Source organism: Bombina bombina, chromosome 1 (assembly GCF_027579735.1).
Source record: "Bombina bombina isolate aBomBom1 chromosome 1, aBomBom1.pri, whole genome shotgun sequence".
Taxonomy (NCBI): domain Eukaryota; kingdom Metazoa; phylum Chordata; class Amphibia; order Anura; family Bombinatoridae; genus Bombina; species Bombina bombina.
In genome coordinates, this window is record NC_069499.1 from 290,538,447 (window position 1) to 290,557,219 (window position 18,773).

General features: G+C 41.4%; 1 protein-coding gene across 1 annotated transcript in view; it reads left to right on the plus strand.

The window, feature by feature from the left end:
* The window catches only part of LOC128645217 (protein mono-ADP-ribosyltransferase PARP14), a 374,228-nt gene that overhangs the window by 98,976 nt on the left and 256,479 nt on the right, over positions 1-18,773 (plus strand). Inside the window, exon 6 of the mRNA XM_053698041.1 lies at positions 15,925-18,182. Coding sequence (XP_053554016.1) covers positions 15,925-18,182 — 2,258 coding nt within the window. The remainder of the gene's footprint in view (positions 1-15,924; positions 18,183-18,773) is intronic.

Sequence of the window (18,773 nt, forward strand, 5' to 3'; positions counted from 1 at the left end):
ACACTTTGCTACAATGTAAAGTAGTGAGTGTACAGCCTGTATAACAGTGTAAATTTGCTGTCCCCTCAAAATAACTCAACACACAGCCATTAATGTTTAAACCATTGGCAACAAAAGTGAGTACACCCCTAAGTGGAAACGTCCAAATTGGGCCCAAAGTGTCAATATTTTGTGTGGCCACCATTTTTTTCCACTGCCTTAACCCTCTTGGGCATGGAGTTCACACCAGAGCTTCACAGGTTACCACTGGAGTCCTCTTCCACTCCTTCATGACGACATTACAGAGCTTGTGGATGTTAGAGACCTTGCGCTCCCCCACCTTCTGTTTGAGGATACCCCACAGATGGCCAATAGGGTTTAGGTCTGGAGACATGCTTGGCCAGTCCATCACCTTTACTCTCAGCTTCTTTAGCAAGGTAGTGGTCATCTTGGAGGTGTCTTTGGGGTCGTTATGTTGGAATACTGCCCTGCGGCCCAGTCTCCGAAGGGAGGGGATCATGCTCTGCTTCAGTATGTTACAGTACATGTTGGCATTCATGGTTCCCTCAATGAACTGTAGCTCCCCAGTGCCGGCAACACTCATGCAGGCCCAGACCATGACACTCCCACCACCATGCTTGACTGTAGGCAAGACACACTTGTCTTTGTACTGCTCACCTGGTTGCCGCAACACACGCTTGACACCATCTAAACCAAATAAGTTTATTTTGGTCTCATCGGACCACAGGACATGGTTCCAGTAATCCATGTCCTTAGTCTGCTTCTCTTCAGCAAACTGTATGCAGGCTTTCTTGTGCATCATCTTTAGAAGAGGCTTCCTTCTGGGACGACATCCATGCAGACCAATTTGATACAGTGTGCGGCGTATGGTCTGAGCACTGACAGGCTGACCCCCCACATCTTCAACCTCTTTAGCAATGCTGGCAGCACTCATACATCTATTTCCCAAAGGCAACCTCTTGATATGACACTGAGCACGTGCACTCAACTTCTTTGGTCGACCATGGCGAGTTCCTTTTCTGAGTGGAACCTGTCCTGTGAAACCACTGTATGGTCTTGCCCACCGTGCTGCAGCTCAGTTTCATGGTCTTGGCAATCTTCTTATAGACATTAATGGCTGTGTGTTGTTGTTTTGAGGGGACAGCAAATTTACACTGTTATACAGGCTGTACACTCACTACTTTACATTGTAACAAAGTATCATTTCTTCAGTGTTGTCACATGAAAAGATATAATAAAATATTTACAAAAATGTGAGGGGTGTATGTATATATATATATATATATATATATATATATATATATATATATATATATATATATATATACACATACATACATACATATACAGTATCTCATAAAAGTGAGTACACGCCTCACATTTTTTAAAAATATTTTATTTATTTTATCAGGGATAGTGATCCTGGACTTAAAGGGACACTAAACCCAGAATTTTTCTTTCATGATTCAGAAAGAGAATACACATTTAAACAACAATCCAATTTACCTCTATTATTTATTTTGCTTAATTTTTTAGATATCCTTAGTTGAACAAAAAGCAATGCACATGGGTGAGCGAATCACATGAGGCTTCTAAGTGCAGCAACCAATCAGCAGCTATTGAGCCTATCTAGATATGCTTTTCAGCAAAGAATATCAAGAGAATAAAACAAATTAGATAATAGAAGTAAAATAGAAAGTTGTTTAAAATTGCATGCTCTTTCTATATCATGAATGGAAAAAAAAATGGGTTTCATATCCCTTTAACCCCTTAATGACCGACGACTTAAGCCATACATCCTCAGAAAAAATACAGTTAACGGCTGAGGACGTATGGTGTACGTCCTCGGTTTGGAAAGCAGCTGGAAGAGATCCTGATCGCTTCCAGCTGCTTTCCGGTTATTGCATGATGCCTCGATATCGAGGCATCCTGCAATAACAATTTTTACCCCTCCGGTGCAGAGAGAGCCACTCTGTGGCCCTCTCTACACCGGACATTGATTGCCGCATTCGTTGGTGGGTGGGAGCTGCAGTGGGAGCCGGGTGGGCAGCCATCGATGGGTTCTGAGCCTGAGAGGGGGGCGGGATAGTTGGGGGCGGGATAGTCGGGGGCGTGCACATGGGGGGCGGCGGGCGGGCGCGTGCACTGGGAGGGAGCGAGTGGGAACTGCTACACTACAGAAAACATAAAGTATAAGTCGGAGAAAGGGGGGGAGGGAATACCCCAAAAAGTAATCTAAGGGATCTGGGAGGGGGTGGGGGTAGGTCTTGGGGGGGGGGGGGGAAGCTACACTACAGAAAAAAATAAATAAAAAAGAGATACATTATATTGTAAACTGGGTACCCAAGATGGCTGCCAAGAAGGTAGAGGGGGAGGTTAGAGAGCTGTTTGGGGGGGCAGGGAGGTTGGGGGCTAAGGGGCGATCCTACACAGCAGCATATGTAAATATGCAAATAAAAAAAAAGAAATTAAAAAAGGATGCCTTTTATTTTAGTACTGGCAGACTTTCTGTCAGTACTTAAGATGGCGGGGACAATTGTGGGGGAGGTAAGAGAGCTGTTTGGGAGGGATCAGGGGGGGTGATGTGTCAGGTGGGAGGCTGATCCCTACACTAAAGCTAAAATTAACCCTACAAGCTACCTAATTAACCCCTTCACTGCTAGCCATAACACGTGTGATGCGCAGCGGCATTTAGCGGCCTTCTAAATACCAAAAAGGAACGCCAAAGCCATATATGTCTGCTATTTCTGAACAAAGGGGATCCCAGAGAAGCATTTACAACCAAGCCGTTTGTAAATGATTTCAGCGAGAAACCTAAAATTTGGAAAAATGTAACTTTTTTTATTTTATTTTATCGCATTTGGCGGTGAAATGGTGGTATGAAATATACCAAAATGGGCCTAGATCAATAATTTGGGTAGTCTACTACACTACACTAAAGCTAAAATTACCCCAAAAAGCTCCCTACATGCTCCCTAATTAACCCCTTCACTGCTGGGCATAATACACGTGTGGTGTGCAATGGAATTTAGCGGCCTTCTAATTACTAAAAAGCAACGCCAAAGCCATATATGTCTGCTATTTCTGAACAAAGGGGATCCCAGAGAAAAATTTACAACCATTTATGCCATAATTGCACAAGCTGTTTGTAAATAATTTCAGTGAGAAACATAAAGTTTGTAAAAAAAATTGTGAAAAAGTGAACAATTTTTTTTATTTGATCGCATTTGGCAGTGAAATGGTGGCATGAAATATACCAAAATTGGCCTAGATCAATACTTTGGGATGTCTTCTAAAAAAAAATATATACATGTCATGGGATATTCAGGGATTCCTGAAAGATATCAGTGTTCCAATGTAACTAGTTCTAATTTCTTTTACAAGATATGACGAGTCCACGGATTTCATCCTTACTTATTGGATAACGCCTCCTGGTCAGCAGGAGGAGGCAAAGAGCTCCACAGCAGAGCTGCATAAATAGCTCCCTACTTCCCTCCCAACCAAGTCATTCTCTTTGCCTGCGTTAGTGATAGGAAGAGGTAAAGTGAGGTCTTAGTTTGTATTCTTCAATCAAGAATTTTTTATTTTTAAATGGTGCCAAAGTGTACTATTTTACTATAGAGCAGCCTCTGGAGTGATAGCCTTTCAGGCTGTGGGAACTGGAGTTTTGGCTTCACTGTGCCTCCCATACTTGTGCTGCCTTTCAGTGTGTGCTCTTAGAGAATATTAACTAAGACCCTTCTGCTTTCACAGGACCTCAGGAGGAAGAGTGGACCTCTTGACACTGTGAGAATATTGTGCTGTTCCTCAGCATGGAGGTAAGTGCAGTCTTTTACTCTGGGGCTATGCAGCATATCTCAGTTTCGACTGTACTCTACCTTTGACATTGAACAGTATGTAGGTTCTCATTAGCAAAGGAGAACCTACATACTGCTTAACATCCAGACACTCTGGCATTTAGCTTTTAGCCTAGAAGCGCTGGGATGTTGTGTGGGCTTTTTACCTGTGTTATTGGGCTTTACTCTATTATGTTTATTGGAAGTATAGAGATGGCTGACGCTGGGGGTCCGGTTACTAAGTACTGTACAACAAAGATTAAGGGGCGGGGCTTGGTGTTGCGCGCTTAGCCGCGCAGTTTCTTTTTGGCTGAGTTCCGGTCGCATCTCCTCACGGCTCCTAAGTTTGCGTGCTGTAGTATATGACAAGTGATCTTAGGGAAGACGATCTTAAGGGGTTAACGATTAGTCTCGTAGAGGAAGGTAGGAGCCGCAGCAGAGCTGCGGCAGTGTAACTGTCTCTTTCTCCAACATAGGTGTGTCCGGTCCACGGCGTCATCCTTACTTGTGGGATATTCTCTTCCCCAACAGGAAATGGCAAAGAGCCCAGCAAAGCTGGTCACATGATCCCTCCTAGGCTCCGCCTACCCCAGTCATTCTCTTTGCCGTTGTACAGGCAACATCTCCACGGAGATGGCTTAGAGTTTTTTAGTGTTTAACTGTAGTTTTTCATTATTCAATCAAGAGTTTGTTATTTTCAAATAGTGCTGGTACGTACTATTTACTCAGAAACAGAAAAGAGATGAAGAATTCTGTTTGTATGAGGAAAATGATTTTAGCAACCGTAACTAAAATCCATGGCTGTTCCACACAGGACTGTTGAGAGCATTAACTTCAGTTGGGGGAACAGTTTGCAGTCCTTGCTGCTTGAGGTATGACACATTCTAACAAGACGATGTAATGCTGGAAGCTGTCATTTTCCCTATGGGATCCGGTAAGCCATGTTTATTACGATTGTAAATAAGGGCTTCACAAGGGCTTATTTAGACTGTAGACATTTTTTGGGCTAAATCGATTGATATTAACACTTATTTAGCCTTGAGGAATCATTTATTCTGGGTATTTTGATATAATAATATCGGCAGGCACTGTTTTAGACACCTTATTCTTTAGGGGCTTTCCCAAAGCATAGGCAGAGTCTCATTTTCGCGCCGGTGTTGCGCACTTGTTTTTGAGAGGCATGGCATGCAGTCGCATGTGAGAGGAGCTCTGATACTTATAAAAGACTTCTGAAAGCATCATTTGGTATCGTATTCCCCTTGGGTTTGGTTGGGTCTCAGCAAAGCAGATACCAGGGACTGTAAAGGGGTTAAAGCTTAAAACGGCTCCGGTTCCGTTATTTTAAGGGTTAAAGCTTCCAAAATTGGTGTGCAATATTTTCAAGGCTTTAAGACACTGTGGTGAAAGTTTGGTGAATTTTTAACAAAAACATTAACCAGGAGATTATCGTACCTTCTCTGTGTCCGAAACCAGTTTCAAAGAAGGAACGCTTGTTGCACAATTTGGATGTTGTTCGCGCTCTAAAATTCTATTTAGATGCTACAAAGGATTTTAGACAAACATCTTCCCTGTTTGTTGTTTATTCAGGTAAAAGGAGAGGTCAAAAAGCAACTTTTACCTCTCTCTCTTTTTGGATTAAAAGCATCATCAGATTGGCTTACGAGACTGCCGGACGGCAGCCTCCCGAAAGAATCACGGCTCATTCCACTAGGGCTGTGGCTTCCACATGGGCCTTCAAGAACGAGGCTTCTGTTGATCAGATATGTAGGGCAGCGACTTGGTCTTCACTGCACACTTTTACCAAATTTTACAAGTTTGATACTTTTGCTTCTTCTGAGGCTATTTTTGGGAGAAAGGTTTTGCAAGCCGTGGTGCCTTCCATTTAGGTGACCTGATTTGCTCCCTCCCTTCATCCGTGTCCTAAAGCTTTGGTATTGGTTCCCACAAGTAAGGATGACGCCGTGGACCGGACACACCTATGTTGGAGAAAACAGAATTTATGTTTACCTGATAAATTTCTTTCTCCAACGGTGTGTCCGGTCCACGGCCCGCCCTGGTTTTTTTAATCAGGTCTGATAATTTATTTTCTTTAACTACAGTCACCACGGTACCATATGGTTTCTCCTATGCTATTATTCCTCCTTAACGTCGGTCGAATGACTGGGGTAGGCGGAGCCTAGGAGGGATCATGTGACCAGCTTTGCTGGGCTCTTTGCCATTTCCTGTTGGGGAAGAGAATATCCCACAAGTAAGGATGACGCCGTGGACCGGACACACCGTTGGAGAAAGAAATTTATCAGGTAAACATAAATTCTGTTTTTTTTGCTTCAATCCAATGTGAATTTTATGACTCGTGCAGGAAGTGGGATATAAATATATACAGCCTTATCTCTGCACATTATATATTGGTCTTTTATTAGACTTTTTCTTCTTAAAACAGTAAAATAAGGATTTTATTTCTCTTCTAAGGTGTATCCAGTCCACGGGTTCATCCATTACTTGTGGGATATTCTCCTTCCCAACAGGAAGTTGCAAGAGGACACCCACAGCAGAGCTGTCTATATAGCTCCTCCCCTAACTGCCACCCCCAGTCATTCTCTTGCAACGCTCGACAAGAAAGGAAGTATCAAGAGATATGTGGTGACTTAGTGTAGTTTTACCTTCAATCAAGAGTTTATTTTTAAACGGTACCGGCGTTGTACTGTTTTACTCTCAGGCAGAAATTAGAAGATTAATTCTGCCTAAAGGTTTGATGATCTTAGCGGTTTCTAACTAAGGTCCATTGCTGTTCTCACACATAACTGAAGAATATGGGAAAACTTCAGCTGGGGGAACGGTCTGCAGATTACCTGCTTTGAGGTATGTTCAGTATTTTTATTTCTAGAGAGATGAATAAGTTCTAGAAAATGCTGACAGAGCCTTGTGTATTTGAGGTAAGCCTGATGCAGTGATTTAACAGTGACTGGGATCATGCTTACAAAACAGGGTAATACTCATGTTAATACTCATATTACTTAGTGACAAAACGTTTACATGATTTCATAAATAGGACGTTTTTGCTCTGAGGGAGATAAGTCTTTATTTGGGGCCTAGTTTCCACATGGCTAGTCAGATACTCCTAGGAGTATTTTCTTAAGGCCCCTCTGACATCCAGTACATGGTGGGAGGGGCCTATTTTAGCACTCTAACTGCGCAGTTTTAATTCAGACTGAGACATCCAGTTTCCCTAGAGGAGTCCTCTGGCATCTGAGGACCATTTCAAAGGGGTTATTTCTGCACAAAATCGTATTTGAGGGCAGGTAGGAGCCTCAGCAGAGCTGTGGCAAGGTGCTCAATTGACTGTTAACGTTTTTTAATGTTTTTCAATCCAGTTTGGGGCCTAAGGGGTTAATCATCCATTTGCAAGTGGGTGCAATGTTGCTTTAGTCCCTTACGCACACTGTAAACATTTCAAAGACTTTACTGTATTTTTACACTGTTTTGCAGTTTAAGTGCTAGTTTTTTTCTCTTAAAGGCACAGTAACGTTTTTGTTTAATTGCTGTTTCACCTTTATTAAAGTGTTTTCCAAGCTTGCTTGTCTCATTACTAGTCTGTTAAACATGTCTGACATAGAGGAAACTCCCTGTTCAATATGTTTGGAAGCCATGGTGGAACCCCCTCTTAGAATGTGTACCTTAATTCAGGCTCGAAAGCCTGTCACCAGGAAAATCTATCATAAGATATGGTGTAAATTTCTTCATTGGTGTGAATCCAAGGGTTACTCATGGAGTAAAGTCAGGATTCCTAGGATATTATCCTTTCTCCAAGAAGGTTTGGAGCTAGTTCCTTAAAGGGACAGATTTCTGCTCTGTCCTTCTACACAAGCGTCTGGCAGATGTTCCAGACGTTCAAGCGTTTTGTCAGGCTTTAGTTAGAATCAAGCCTGTGTTTAAACCTGTTGCTCCACCATGGAGTTTATATTTAGTTCTTAAAGTTCTTCAAGGGGTTCCGTTTGAACCTCTGCATTCCATAGATATCAAGCTTTTATCTTGGAAAGTTCTGTTTTTGGTAGCTATCTCTTCGGCTCGAAGAGTTTCAGAGTTATCTGCCTTACAGTGTGATTCCCCTTATCTGATCTTCCATGCAGATAAGGTAGTTTTGCATACCAAACCTGGGTTTCTTCCTAAGGTGGTATCTAACAAGAATATCAATCAGGAGATTGTTGTTCCGTCACTGTGTCCTAATCCTTCTTCAAAGAAGGAACGTCTGTTACACAATCTTGACGTGGTTCGTGCTTTAAAGTTTTATTTACAAGCTACTAAGGATTTTCGTCAAACATCTGCTTTGTTTGTTGTCTACTCTGGACAGAGGAGAGGCCAAAAGGCTTCGGCATCTTCTCTTTCTTTTTGGCTGAGAAGCATAATCCGTTTAGCTTATGAGACTGCTGGCCAGCAGCCTCCTGAAAGAATTACAGCTCATTCCACTAGAGCGGTAGCTTCCACATGGGCTTTTAAAAATGAGGCCTCTGTTGAACAGATTTGTAAGGCAAAAATTTGATACTTTTGCTTCCTCGGAGGCTATTTTTCGGAGAAAGGTCTTGCAGGCAGTGGTGCCTTCCGTTTAAGTTCCTGCCTTGTCCCTCCCTTCATCCTTGTCCTAAAGCTTTAGTATTGGTATCCCACAAGTAATGGATGAACCCGTGGACTGGATACACCTTATAAGAGAAAACAAAATTTATGCTTACCTGATAAATTTCTTTCTCTTGTGGTGTATCCAGTCCACGGCCCGCCCTGTCACTTTAAGGCAGGTGTTTTTTATTTTTAAACTACAGTCACCACTGCACCCTATAGTTTCTCCTTTTTCTTGCTTGTCTTCGGTCGAATGACTGGGGGTGGCAGTTAGGGGAGGAGCTATATAGACAGCTCTGCTGTGGGTGTCCTCTTGCAACTTCCTGTTGGGAAGGAGAATATCCCACAAGTAATGGATGAACCCGTGGACTGGATACACCACAAGAGAAATAAATTTATCAGGTAAGCATAAATTTTGTTTTTAAACTCTGTTTCTACTGAATTGTTAAATTATAATTTCAGTATTTAATCAAGCTTGCTTTTGCATCTGTTATCATGGATGACCTTGAACAGAGTACATGTCCTATGTGTTTAGATGCCATTGTGGAACCCCCGGTTACGCTTTATCCCTCATGCATTGAAAGGGCTTTTGAGTGTAAAAAACAAATTTTCTTTAATAAAAATGTATCTAAGGAATGTTCTCAGACTGATGAGATTCAGGGTATGCCGCATCTTTCTCCCCAAGCGTCACTGCCTTTAACGCCCGCTCAAGCGACGCCATGTTCTTCAACTGCGTCTGCATCATTTACTCTGCAGGATATGGCTGCAGTTATGTCATCCACTCTTTCAGAGGTTTTTGTCTAAGTTGCCAGTGTTACAAGGCAAACGTAGAATAGAGACCCAGGTGGTCCATGCGACTTCTGATTCTTTGATGGCGATCTCCGATATACCCTCCCAGGGCTCTGAAGTGGGGGGGTAGGGAGGCTCTGTCTGAAGGGGAACTATCTGATTCAGGAAGTACATTACCCCCATACAGATTCGGATGTGATGTCCTTCAGATTTAAGCTTGAACACCTCCGCCTGTTACTTCGGGAGGTTTTAGCAACTCTGGACAACTGTGACTCTATTGTGGTCCCTCCAGAGAAATTGTGTAGGATGGACAGATACTTGGAGGTTCCTTCTTATTCCAATGTTTTTCCGGTTCCTAAGAGAATTTCGGAAATTTTTACACGGGAATGGGAAAGACCGGGTATCCCGGTCTTCCCTTCCCCTATTTTTTAAAAAATGTACCCTATAGCTGACGCTGTTCGGGACTCTTGGCAAACGATCCCTAAGGTGGAGGGTGCTATCTCTACCCTGGCTAAGCGTACGACTATCCCTATTGAGGACAGTTGTGCTTTCAAAGACCCTATGGATAAAAAGTTGGAGGGTCTTCTAAAAAAGCTATATGTTCATCAGGGGTTTCTACTACAACCATCGGCCTGCATTGTACCAGTCACAACTGCGGCTGCCTTTTGGTTTGACGTCCTAGAAGAGTCTCTTAAGACGGAGACTTCTTTGGAAGAAATAATGGACAGAAGGCCCTTAAGCTGGCTAATTCTTTTGTTACGGATGCTGCCTTTCAGATCCCCAAATTGGCGGCTAAGAATTCAGGATTTTCCATCTTAGCGCGCAGAGCGTTATGGTTAAAATCTTGGTCCGCAGATGTGTCCTCTAAATCCAAGCTTTTGGCTATTCCTTTCAAAGGAAAGACCCTGTTTGGGCCTGACTTAAAAGAGATCATTTCCGATATTACGGGAGGTAAGGGTCACCTTCTCCCTCAGGATAAAACATCTAAGCAAAGGGGTAGACAGAGTAATTTTCGTTCCTTTCGAAATTTCAAGGGAGTCCCCTCTTCCTCTTCCGCTAAACAGGAAGGGAATTTTGCTCAAGCCAAGTCCACCTGGAGACCCAACCAGGCTTGGACCAAGGGTAAACAACTTAAGAAGCCCGCTGCTGCTCCCAAATCAGCATGAAGAGGGCGGCCCCCAGTCCGGGACCGGATCTAGTGGGGGGCAGACTTTCTCTCTTTGTCCAGGCTTGGATAAGAGAGGTTCAGGATCCCTGGACACTAGAAATAGTGTCTCAAGGGTATCAGTTGGAGTTCCAAAATTCCTTCCCAAGGGGAAGGTTTCTTTTTTCACGATTGTCTGTAGACCAGATAAAAAGAGAGGCGTTCTTACGTTGTGTAAAAGACCTCCACTATGGGAGTAATTTGTCCCGTTCCAAAACAGGGGCAGGGGTTTTACTTGAATCTTTTTGTGGTTCCCAAAAAAGAGAGAACGTTCCGACCCATTTTAGATCTCAAGAGTCTAAACAAGTTTCTCAGAGTCCCATCCTTCAAGATGGAGATTATTCGGACAATTCTTCCGTTGATCCAGGAGGGTCAATATATGACTACCCTGGACTTAAAGGATGCATATCTTCATATTACTATCCACAGAGATCATCACCAGTTCCTGAGGTTTGCCTTTCTGGACAAACATTTTCAGTTTGTGGCCCTTCCTTTTGGGCTGGCCACGGCACCCAGGATCTTCACAAAGATTCTAGGGTCTCTGCTGGCGGTTCTCAGGCCGCGGGGTATTGCAGTGGCGCCTTATCTGGACGATGTTCTGATCCAGGCGTCGTCTTATCAGCTGACAAAGTCTCATACCGACATGGTCCTATCCTTTCTAAGGACTCACGGGTGGAAGGTGAATCTAGAGAAGAGTTCACTAATTCCACATACAAGGGTTCCTTTCCTAGGAACTCTAATAGACTCTATATCCATGAAAATCTTCTTGACGGAAGTCAGGAAGTTAAAGATTCTGAATACATGATGATCCCTTAAGTCCAATCCTCGGCCATCAGTGGCTCAGTGCATGGAGGTAATTGGATTAATGGTGGCGGCAATGGACATCATTCCGTTTGCTCGTTTTCATCTCAGGCCTCTACAACTGAGCATGCTCAGACAGTGGAATGGAGATTATGCAAATTTGTCTCCTCAGATAGATCTAGATCAGGAGACAAGAGACTCTTTTCTTTGGTGGTTGTCGCAGGATCATCTGTCCCAAGCGACGTGCTTCCGCAGACCCTCATGGGTGATAGTGACAACGGACGCCAGTCTACTAGTATGGGGTGCAGTCTGGAATTCCCTGAAGGCTCAGGGTGTGTGGACTCGGTCGGAGTCTCTACTTCCAATCAATATTCTGGAATTGAGGGCAATATTCAATGCTCTTCAGGCTTGGCCTCAGTTGGCTTCGGCCAAATTCATCAGATTTCAGTCGGACAACATCACGACTGTGGCTTACATCAATCATCAGGGAGGAACAAGGAGTTCCTTGGCGATGACAGAAGTATCCAAGATAATTCGGTGGGCGGAGGCTCACTCTTGTTATCTGTCAGCAATCTACATCCCAGGAGTGGACAACTGGGAAGCGGATTTTTTTGAGCAGACAGACGTTTCATCTGGGGGAGTGGGAACTCCATCCGGAAGTCTTTGCCACCCTGATTCTCAGATGGGGCAGGCCGGAGCTGGATCTTATGGCATCTCGTCAGAATGCCAAGCTTCCGAGATACGGATCCAGGTCCAGGGATCCTCAGGCCGAACTGATAGATGCCTTGGCAGTGCCTTGGTCGTTCAACCTAGCTTATGTGTTTCCACCGTTTGTTCTCCTTCCCCGGGTGATTGCTCGGGTCAAACAGGAGAGGGCTTCAGTGATTCTCATCACTCCTGCGTGGCCCCGCAGGACTTGGTATGCCGATCTGGTGGACATGTTGTCTCAGCCACCGTGGAGGATTCCACTGAGACAAGATCTTCTCATTCAGGGACCCTTCCATCATCAAAATCTAATTTCTCTACAGCTGACTGCTTGGAGATTGAACGCTTATTCTATCTAAGCGTGGGTTTTCTGATTCGGTCATTGATACCTTGATTCAGTCTTGTAAGCCTGTTACTAGAAGAATTTACCATAAGATATGGCGTAAATATCTTTATTGGTGCGAATCCAAAGGTTACTCATGGGGTAAGGTTAGGATTCCTAGAATTTTATCTTTTCTCCAGGAAGGACTGGAGAAAGGGTTGTCAGCAAGTTCCTTAAAGGGGCAGATTTCTGCTCTGTCTCTCTTGCTACACAAGCGTCTGGCAGACGTCCCAGATGTTCAATCTTTTTGTCAGGCTCTGACTAGAATCAGACCTGTGTTTAGGTCAATTGCTCCTCCTTGGAGTTTGAATTTAGTTCTTAATGTTCTTCAAGGGGTTCCGTTTGAACCTATGCATTCCATAGATATTAAGTTGTTATCTTGGAAAGTTTTATTTTTGGTTACTATTTCTTCTGCTTGCAGAGTTTCTGAGCTTTCGGCATTGCAATGTGATTCTCCTTATCTTATTTTTCATTCCGATAAGGTAGTGTTGCGTACCAAACCTGGTTTTCTTCCTAAGGTTGTTTCCAACAAACACATTAATCAGGAAATTGTTGTTCCTTCGTTGTGTCCTAATCCTTCTTCTAAGAAGGAGCGTAGTCCGTGCCCTGAAGTTTTACTTGCAGGCGACTAAGGAATTTCGTCAATCATCTTCATTATTTGTTGTGTTTTCTGGGAAACGTAGGGGTCAGAAAGCTACGGCTACCTCTCTCTTTCTTTTTGGCTGAAAAGTATCATCCGTTTTGCATATGAGACTGCTGGACAGCAGCCTCCTGAACGAATTACGGCTCATTCCACTAGGGCTGTGGCTTCCTTGCAACTTGGTCATCTCTTCACACTTTTTCCAAATTTTACAAATTTGATACTTTTGCCTCGTCTGAGGCTGTTTTTGGGAGAAAGGTTCTTCAAGCAGTGGTGCCTTCCGTTTAGGTTCTTGTCTTGTCCCTCCCTTTCATCCGTGTCCTAAAGCTTTGGTATTGTATCCCATAAGTAAGGATGAAATCCGTGGACTCGTCATATCTTGTAAAAGAAAAGGAAATTTATGCTTACCTGATAAATTTATTTCTTTTACAATATGAAGAGTCCACGGCCCCTCCCTGTCGTTTTTCTAAACAGGTTTTTATTTTTTGTTAAACTTCAGTCACCTCTGCTCTTTGGCTTTTCCTTTCTCTTCCTAACTTCGGTCGAATGACTGGGTTGGGAGGGAAGGGAGGAGCTATTTATGCAGCTCTGCTGTGGAGCTTTTTGCCTCCTCCTGCTGACCAGGAGGCGATATCCTATATGTAAGGATGAAATCCGTGGACTCATCATATCGTAAAATAAATAAATTTATCAGGTAAGCATAAATTTCCTTTTAAAAAAAAAAAAAAGTGGTTTGGAAATAGCAAAGTGCTACTTGTATTTATGGCCCTATAACTTGCAAAGAACATGTAAACATTGGGTATTTCTAAACTCTGGACAAAATTTAGAAACTATTTAGCATGTGTGTTTTTTGGTGGTTGTAGATGTGTAACAGATTTTGGGGGTCAAAGTTAGAAAAAGTGTTTTTTCCATTTTTTCATCATATTTTATAATTTTTTTATAGTAAATTATAAGATATGATAAAAATAATGTTATCTTTAGAAAGTCCATTTAATGGCGAGAAAAATGGTATATAATATGTGTGGGTACAGTAAATGAGTAAGAGGAAAATTACAGCTAAACACAAACATGCAAAAATGTAAAAATAGCCTTGGTCCCAAACGGACAGAAAATGGAAAAGTGCTGTGGTCATTAAGGGGTTAAGATACCAGCCTCAAACTTAAAGGGGCATAGGTTAAACTTAAACTTTTACAATTCACATAAGAACATGCAATTTTAAAAACCTTTTCAATTGAATTCTATTAAGATTACTTTTTTCTCTTGGTCTAATTTTTTTAAACTTTTTTCTTTTGATGGGAGCATGCTGATGTAGGCTCAGGAGTGTGCATTTGTCTTGAGTACTGTTTGGCTGCATTGTTTGTTACAGACATAATGCTTAAATAAATTGGAAGATTTAGGAGGTTATAAAGTATATTAAAGTGAAAGTAAATCCTAGAGTTTTACAAACGCTATGATTTACGATTGAAACAAATAAAGGGCACTTTCATTCATGAAATATAAGATACTTCATGTAGAAAGCTCCTATATTTGATTCAATCGATCGCCGTTTTTAGCTGCTACAGCAACCCATGGCTAAAAAATGTTTTGGCTTAGAGGTGATGTTTTTACCTCTTAGCCCAGTGTTTTTCAACCAGTGTGCCGTGGCACACTAGTGTGCCGTGAGAGATCCTCAGGTGTGCCGCGGCAGACTGACAACAGTGTGACATATTTTTTAAATTTTGCTTGTTTTTTATTCTGGGCCGTTTTTTTATTTTGAGTGAGATGATGACTGAGGGTAACTGCGCAGCGGCAGCTCGCCTCCCCGACCCGTGTTCACACTTGGAAGGAACCCCCACCCACCACAACACGTGTCTAGTGCCGGCTCTACACGCAGCACAACGTGACACTTCAATCCCCCATGCTTTGCTCCTCCTCCAGAACAGTTCCAGCCAGGTCACGTCACTCACGTTCCTTCTCAGCACTAGGAACATGACTGGAGTGTGCGGGTGTCCCTCTTTCAAATTTTGAAATATTGGGAGATATGTGACAGGCTCATAAGGCATCATTTACAACCATGACATATTGACATTCATTCACAGACAATCATTATGATTGTTTGTGAATGAATGTCAATATGTCATGTATAGTTTGTAGGAGTCATGGCATGACAGCACAGTACATTGTGTGTGTATATATATATATATATATATATATATATATATATATATATATATATATATATATATATACACTGTATATATATATATATATATTCTGTATTAGGCTACAATGTGTGATTTTGTAAAATTTTGGGATGGTGGTGTGCCGCAGGATTTTTTTATGTAAAAAAGTGTGCTACGGCAAAAAAAAGGTTGAAAATCACTGTCTTAGCCAATAGCCGTGCCGTAATTCCGGCTTGGCGCCCATGGGAGCTGGATTTACCGCACTGCTATGAAAATGTCACCTCTTAGCCAAAAATTTTTTTTAGCTGTGCTCTGCTGTAGGAGCTAAGAGCAGCGATCGATTGAATCAAATAAAAGAGCTTTCTACATGAAGTATCTTATACTTCATGAATGAAAGTGCCCTTTATTTGTTTCAATAGTAAATCATAGCGTTTGTAAAACGCTAGGATTTACTTTCACTTTAATATAGCAATGTTGTTTATGCAAAGTTGGGGAATGGGTATTAAAGGCGTTATCTATCTTTTTAAAAGAGAAAAAAAAAATCAAGTAGACTGACCCTTTTAATTTTAACTTAATATTGGTTTAAATTTTAGTCGGGTGGTCAGTAGAGTCAGCTGTGTGGTGCACCCATTAAAAAGGTCCTGGGGAGAACTATCTATCATCTATCTATCTATCTATCTATCTATCTATCTATCTATCTATCTATCTAAATAGCTATCTATACATAATACACAGATAATTGAATAGTTAACTATTGTATTTATCAACATATCTCTTTTTTTTTTTTTGTGTTTCAGTTTTAAAGATTTTGCCGGAGAAGCAGTATTTGTCTGGAAATCCTATATCTGTGTATCCGTTCTATCCATCACTGGGCGTGGCACTGTATGGGAAGAATATACCATGTGTTGAAATGCCCCAGCCTCTTGAATTCCCAATGAGTCCATACATATTGGAGTTTATAGAGAAATATGCAGATCTGAAAAAGAGCATAAACGAAAAGATGGCTGGTCAACACTGTGACATCAAATGGCCTTTGGTCGTCAGCCAGAACACAGTGATTACGCTTTCCTTTTCTAGTGGTGGAACTACACATCATAGGACAAAGGCAAAGATTGTCAAAACATGGAGTGATCAAGTGTCCACAGAGTTCTCTTTAATTATCTCCAAATTCAAAGCCTGTGAATTCAATGTCAATACATCAGTTTGGGAAGCAATTAAAGACAGTATGCACAACTCCATGTATGAATCTGTTTTGGTCAAACCTTACATTAATAAAGAAAAGGTTTTCCTAGCAGGTTTTTCAAAAGATGTTAATAAGGTAGAGCCCATATTCAAGAAACTATTAGATGATATAACTAGTCAGATTGAAAGGAAACATAAAAGCATAAAAATAACTGTGCCTCTGGCTCCAGCATTATATGAAATGATGCACAGGAATGAATTGGAGAGTGACATTTTGATGGCATGTCCAGATTTACAGATTAACTATGAAGTATCAGCAAAGAGAGTAGAACTCTATGGTCTAAAAGAGGAAGTGCTATCTGCAAAATGTGACATTCTAAACAAAAAGCAAGAACTAAAATTCAAAAGCATTCACTTAGATCCTCAAATAAGACATTTTCTGGAATTTGCTGATAATGATGAAATGTCTTGTCTACTTCTCCTTCGTCATAATATAAATGCAATATTTCAGATTGACGGTGATGCTGTTAAACTTACTGGTCTCACTTCTAAGGATCTGTCACAAGCAGAAGCGAAAATGTGTAAGGCAATAATTTGCAAATATGTTTCTGTTGAAGACAAGCAGGTAACCCAAAGTGCAGAATGGAAAAGCCTTACAACTCATATAAATGAAAAATTTAATTCTGAGAAGTGTACTGCTCTGATTGTGGAGGCTGAAAATCAAGTGGTTATAGCAGGTCTTACTTCCACAGTAGAAGAAGCCTACCAGCTACTGTATGATTTTATGGAGAAAAACACTCCAGTACAAAAGGAAATCTCAACGAAATCTACAGCTATAATGCAGTTTTGTAAGGAAGAAAATAAAGCAGTCTTGCAGGAAATACAAAAAAACATCACATTTTTAACAAAGAAGAGATCTTTCGAACTTAGTGGCCCAAAGCAGTATGTACGTGAAGCAGCTGCCCAGATAGAAAAAGTTTTGTCCTTGATACATTTCAATGTTCTTCACATTAAGAAACCTGGTGCTAAAAAGTTCTTTGTGCAAAATGAAGACATGTATGTTACCACAGCTAAGAACAAATTTAATTGTTTGATACATTTGTTAAAGGATGGAGAAGATGATTTTATTGATGATGAAATAAATCTTGCTGAACCTGTCTTCCAGGTAACACTGCCTGAAGTTGTGATTGCAGTTTATAAAGGTGATCTGACCCGTCACTGTGTTGATGTTTTGATAAATGCTGCAAATGAAGATCTGGAGCACATTGGAGGACTGGCATTGTCTCTGTTGAATGCTGCAGGTCCCAAATTACAAACAGATTGTGATAAAATTATAAAAAAAATGGGAAAAATAAAAGTTGGGGATTCAGTAATAACTGATGCTGGCAATCTACCATGCAAGCAGGTTATACATACAGTTGGACCTAGATGGAACGCTAACTCACAGCCAAAATGTCAGCGTCTACTAAGGAATGCTATACAGTCAAGCTTAGCACTTGCTGCAGAGAATGGCCACAGCTCCATTGGAATTCCAGCTGTCAGTTCAGGAATCTTTGGCTTCCCTGAGGACTTATGTGTGCATACAATTGTGGAATCTGTCCAGCAGTTTGTGGATCGTCAAGAAAAAAACAGCATTAAAAGGATTCATTTTGTGGATACTAGGGATACGATAATTCAATGTTTCATTAATGTTTTGAAAGATAAGTTTGGAGATCCAATTGTCAAAGTCTCTGAGAAACATAGCATTAAAAGAAGGGATGAAAAACAAAGGCCATCGCTAGGCTTGGGAAAAAGTAAAGCGAATTGCCAGATGGTCACAACCAAAGAGGGAGTTATCATAAAAATAACAGAAGGAAACATTCAAGATTCAAATGTATGTTTAATTTAGATTGCAGAAAGATATTACAATTTTGTAATATATATTTTTTTAATATCAATACATTTTCATCAATGTTTGGGTATGAAGCAAATATTAACAGTATGCAACAGAATTTATTTCATACAGGTGATGAGAGTCTAAGATCCGTTACTTCTGGGAATTACTCTTCCTTGCCACTAGGAGGAGGCAACAATTCTCAAACTGCAAGAGCTCTATAAAACTTCTCACACCTCGCTGGTACCTTAATATTTACTTTACCTTTAAGAATAAAGGTGCATTTGATTGTTTAGAGGAGTGTTTCGCAAACCCAGTCCTCAGGACCCTGAACATTTAAGATATTCATTATATCCCAACTAGAGCACAGGTGAAATAATCAGCTGATCAGTAACCATGGTTACTAACCTGCTCTCAGCCATCAGCTGATTATTTTACCTGTGCTATAATTCAGATATAATGAATATCTGGCCTGTTAAGGGTCATGAGGACTGGAATTAAGAAACACTGGTTTAGAGTGAGGGGTTCTCCTCAAATCTGCTATTTCTGAGGTGCTGGCTGCTCTCCCACCTTCAAGTAAGCGTATAAAAG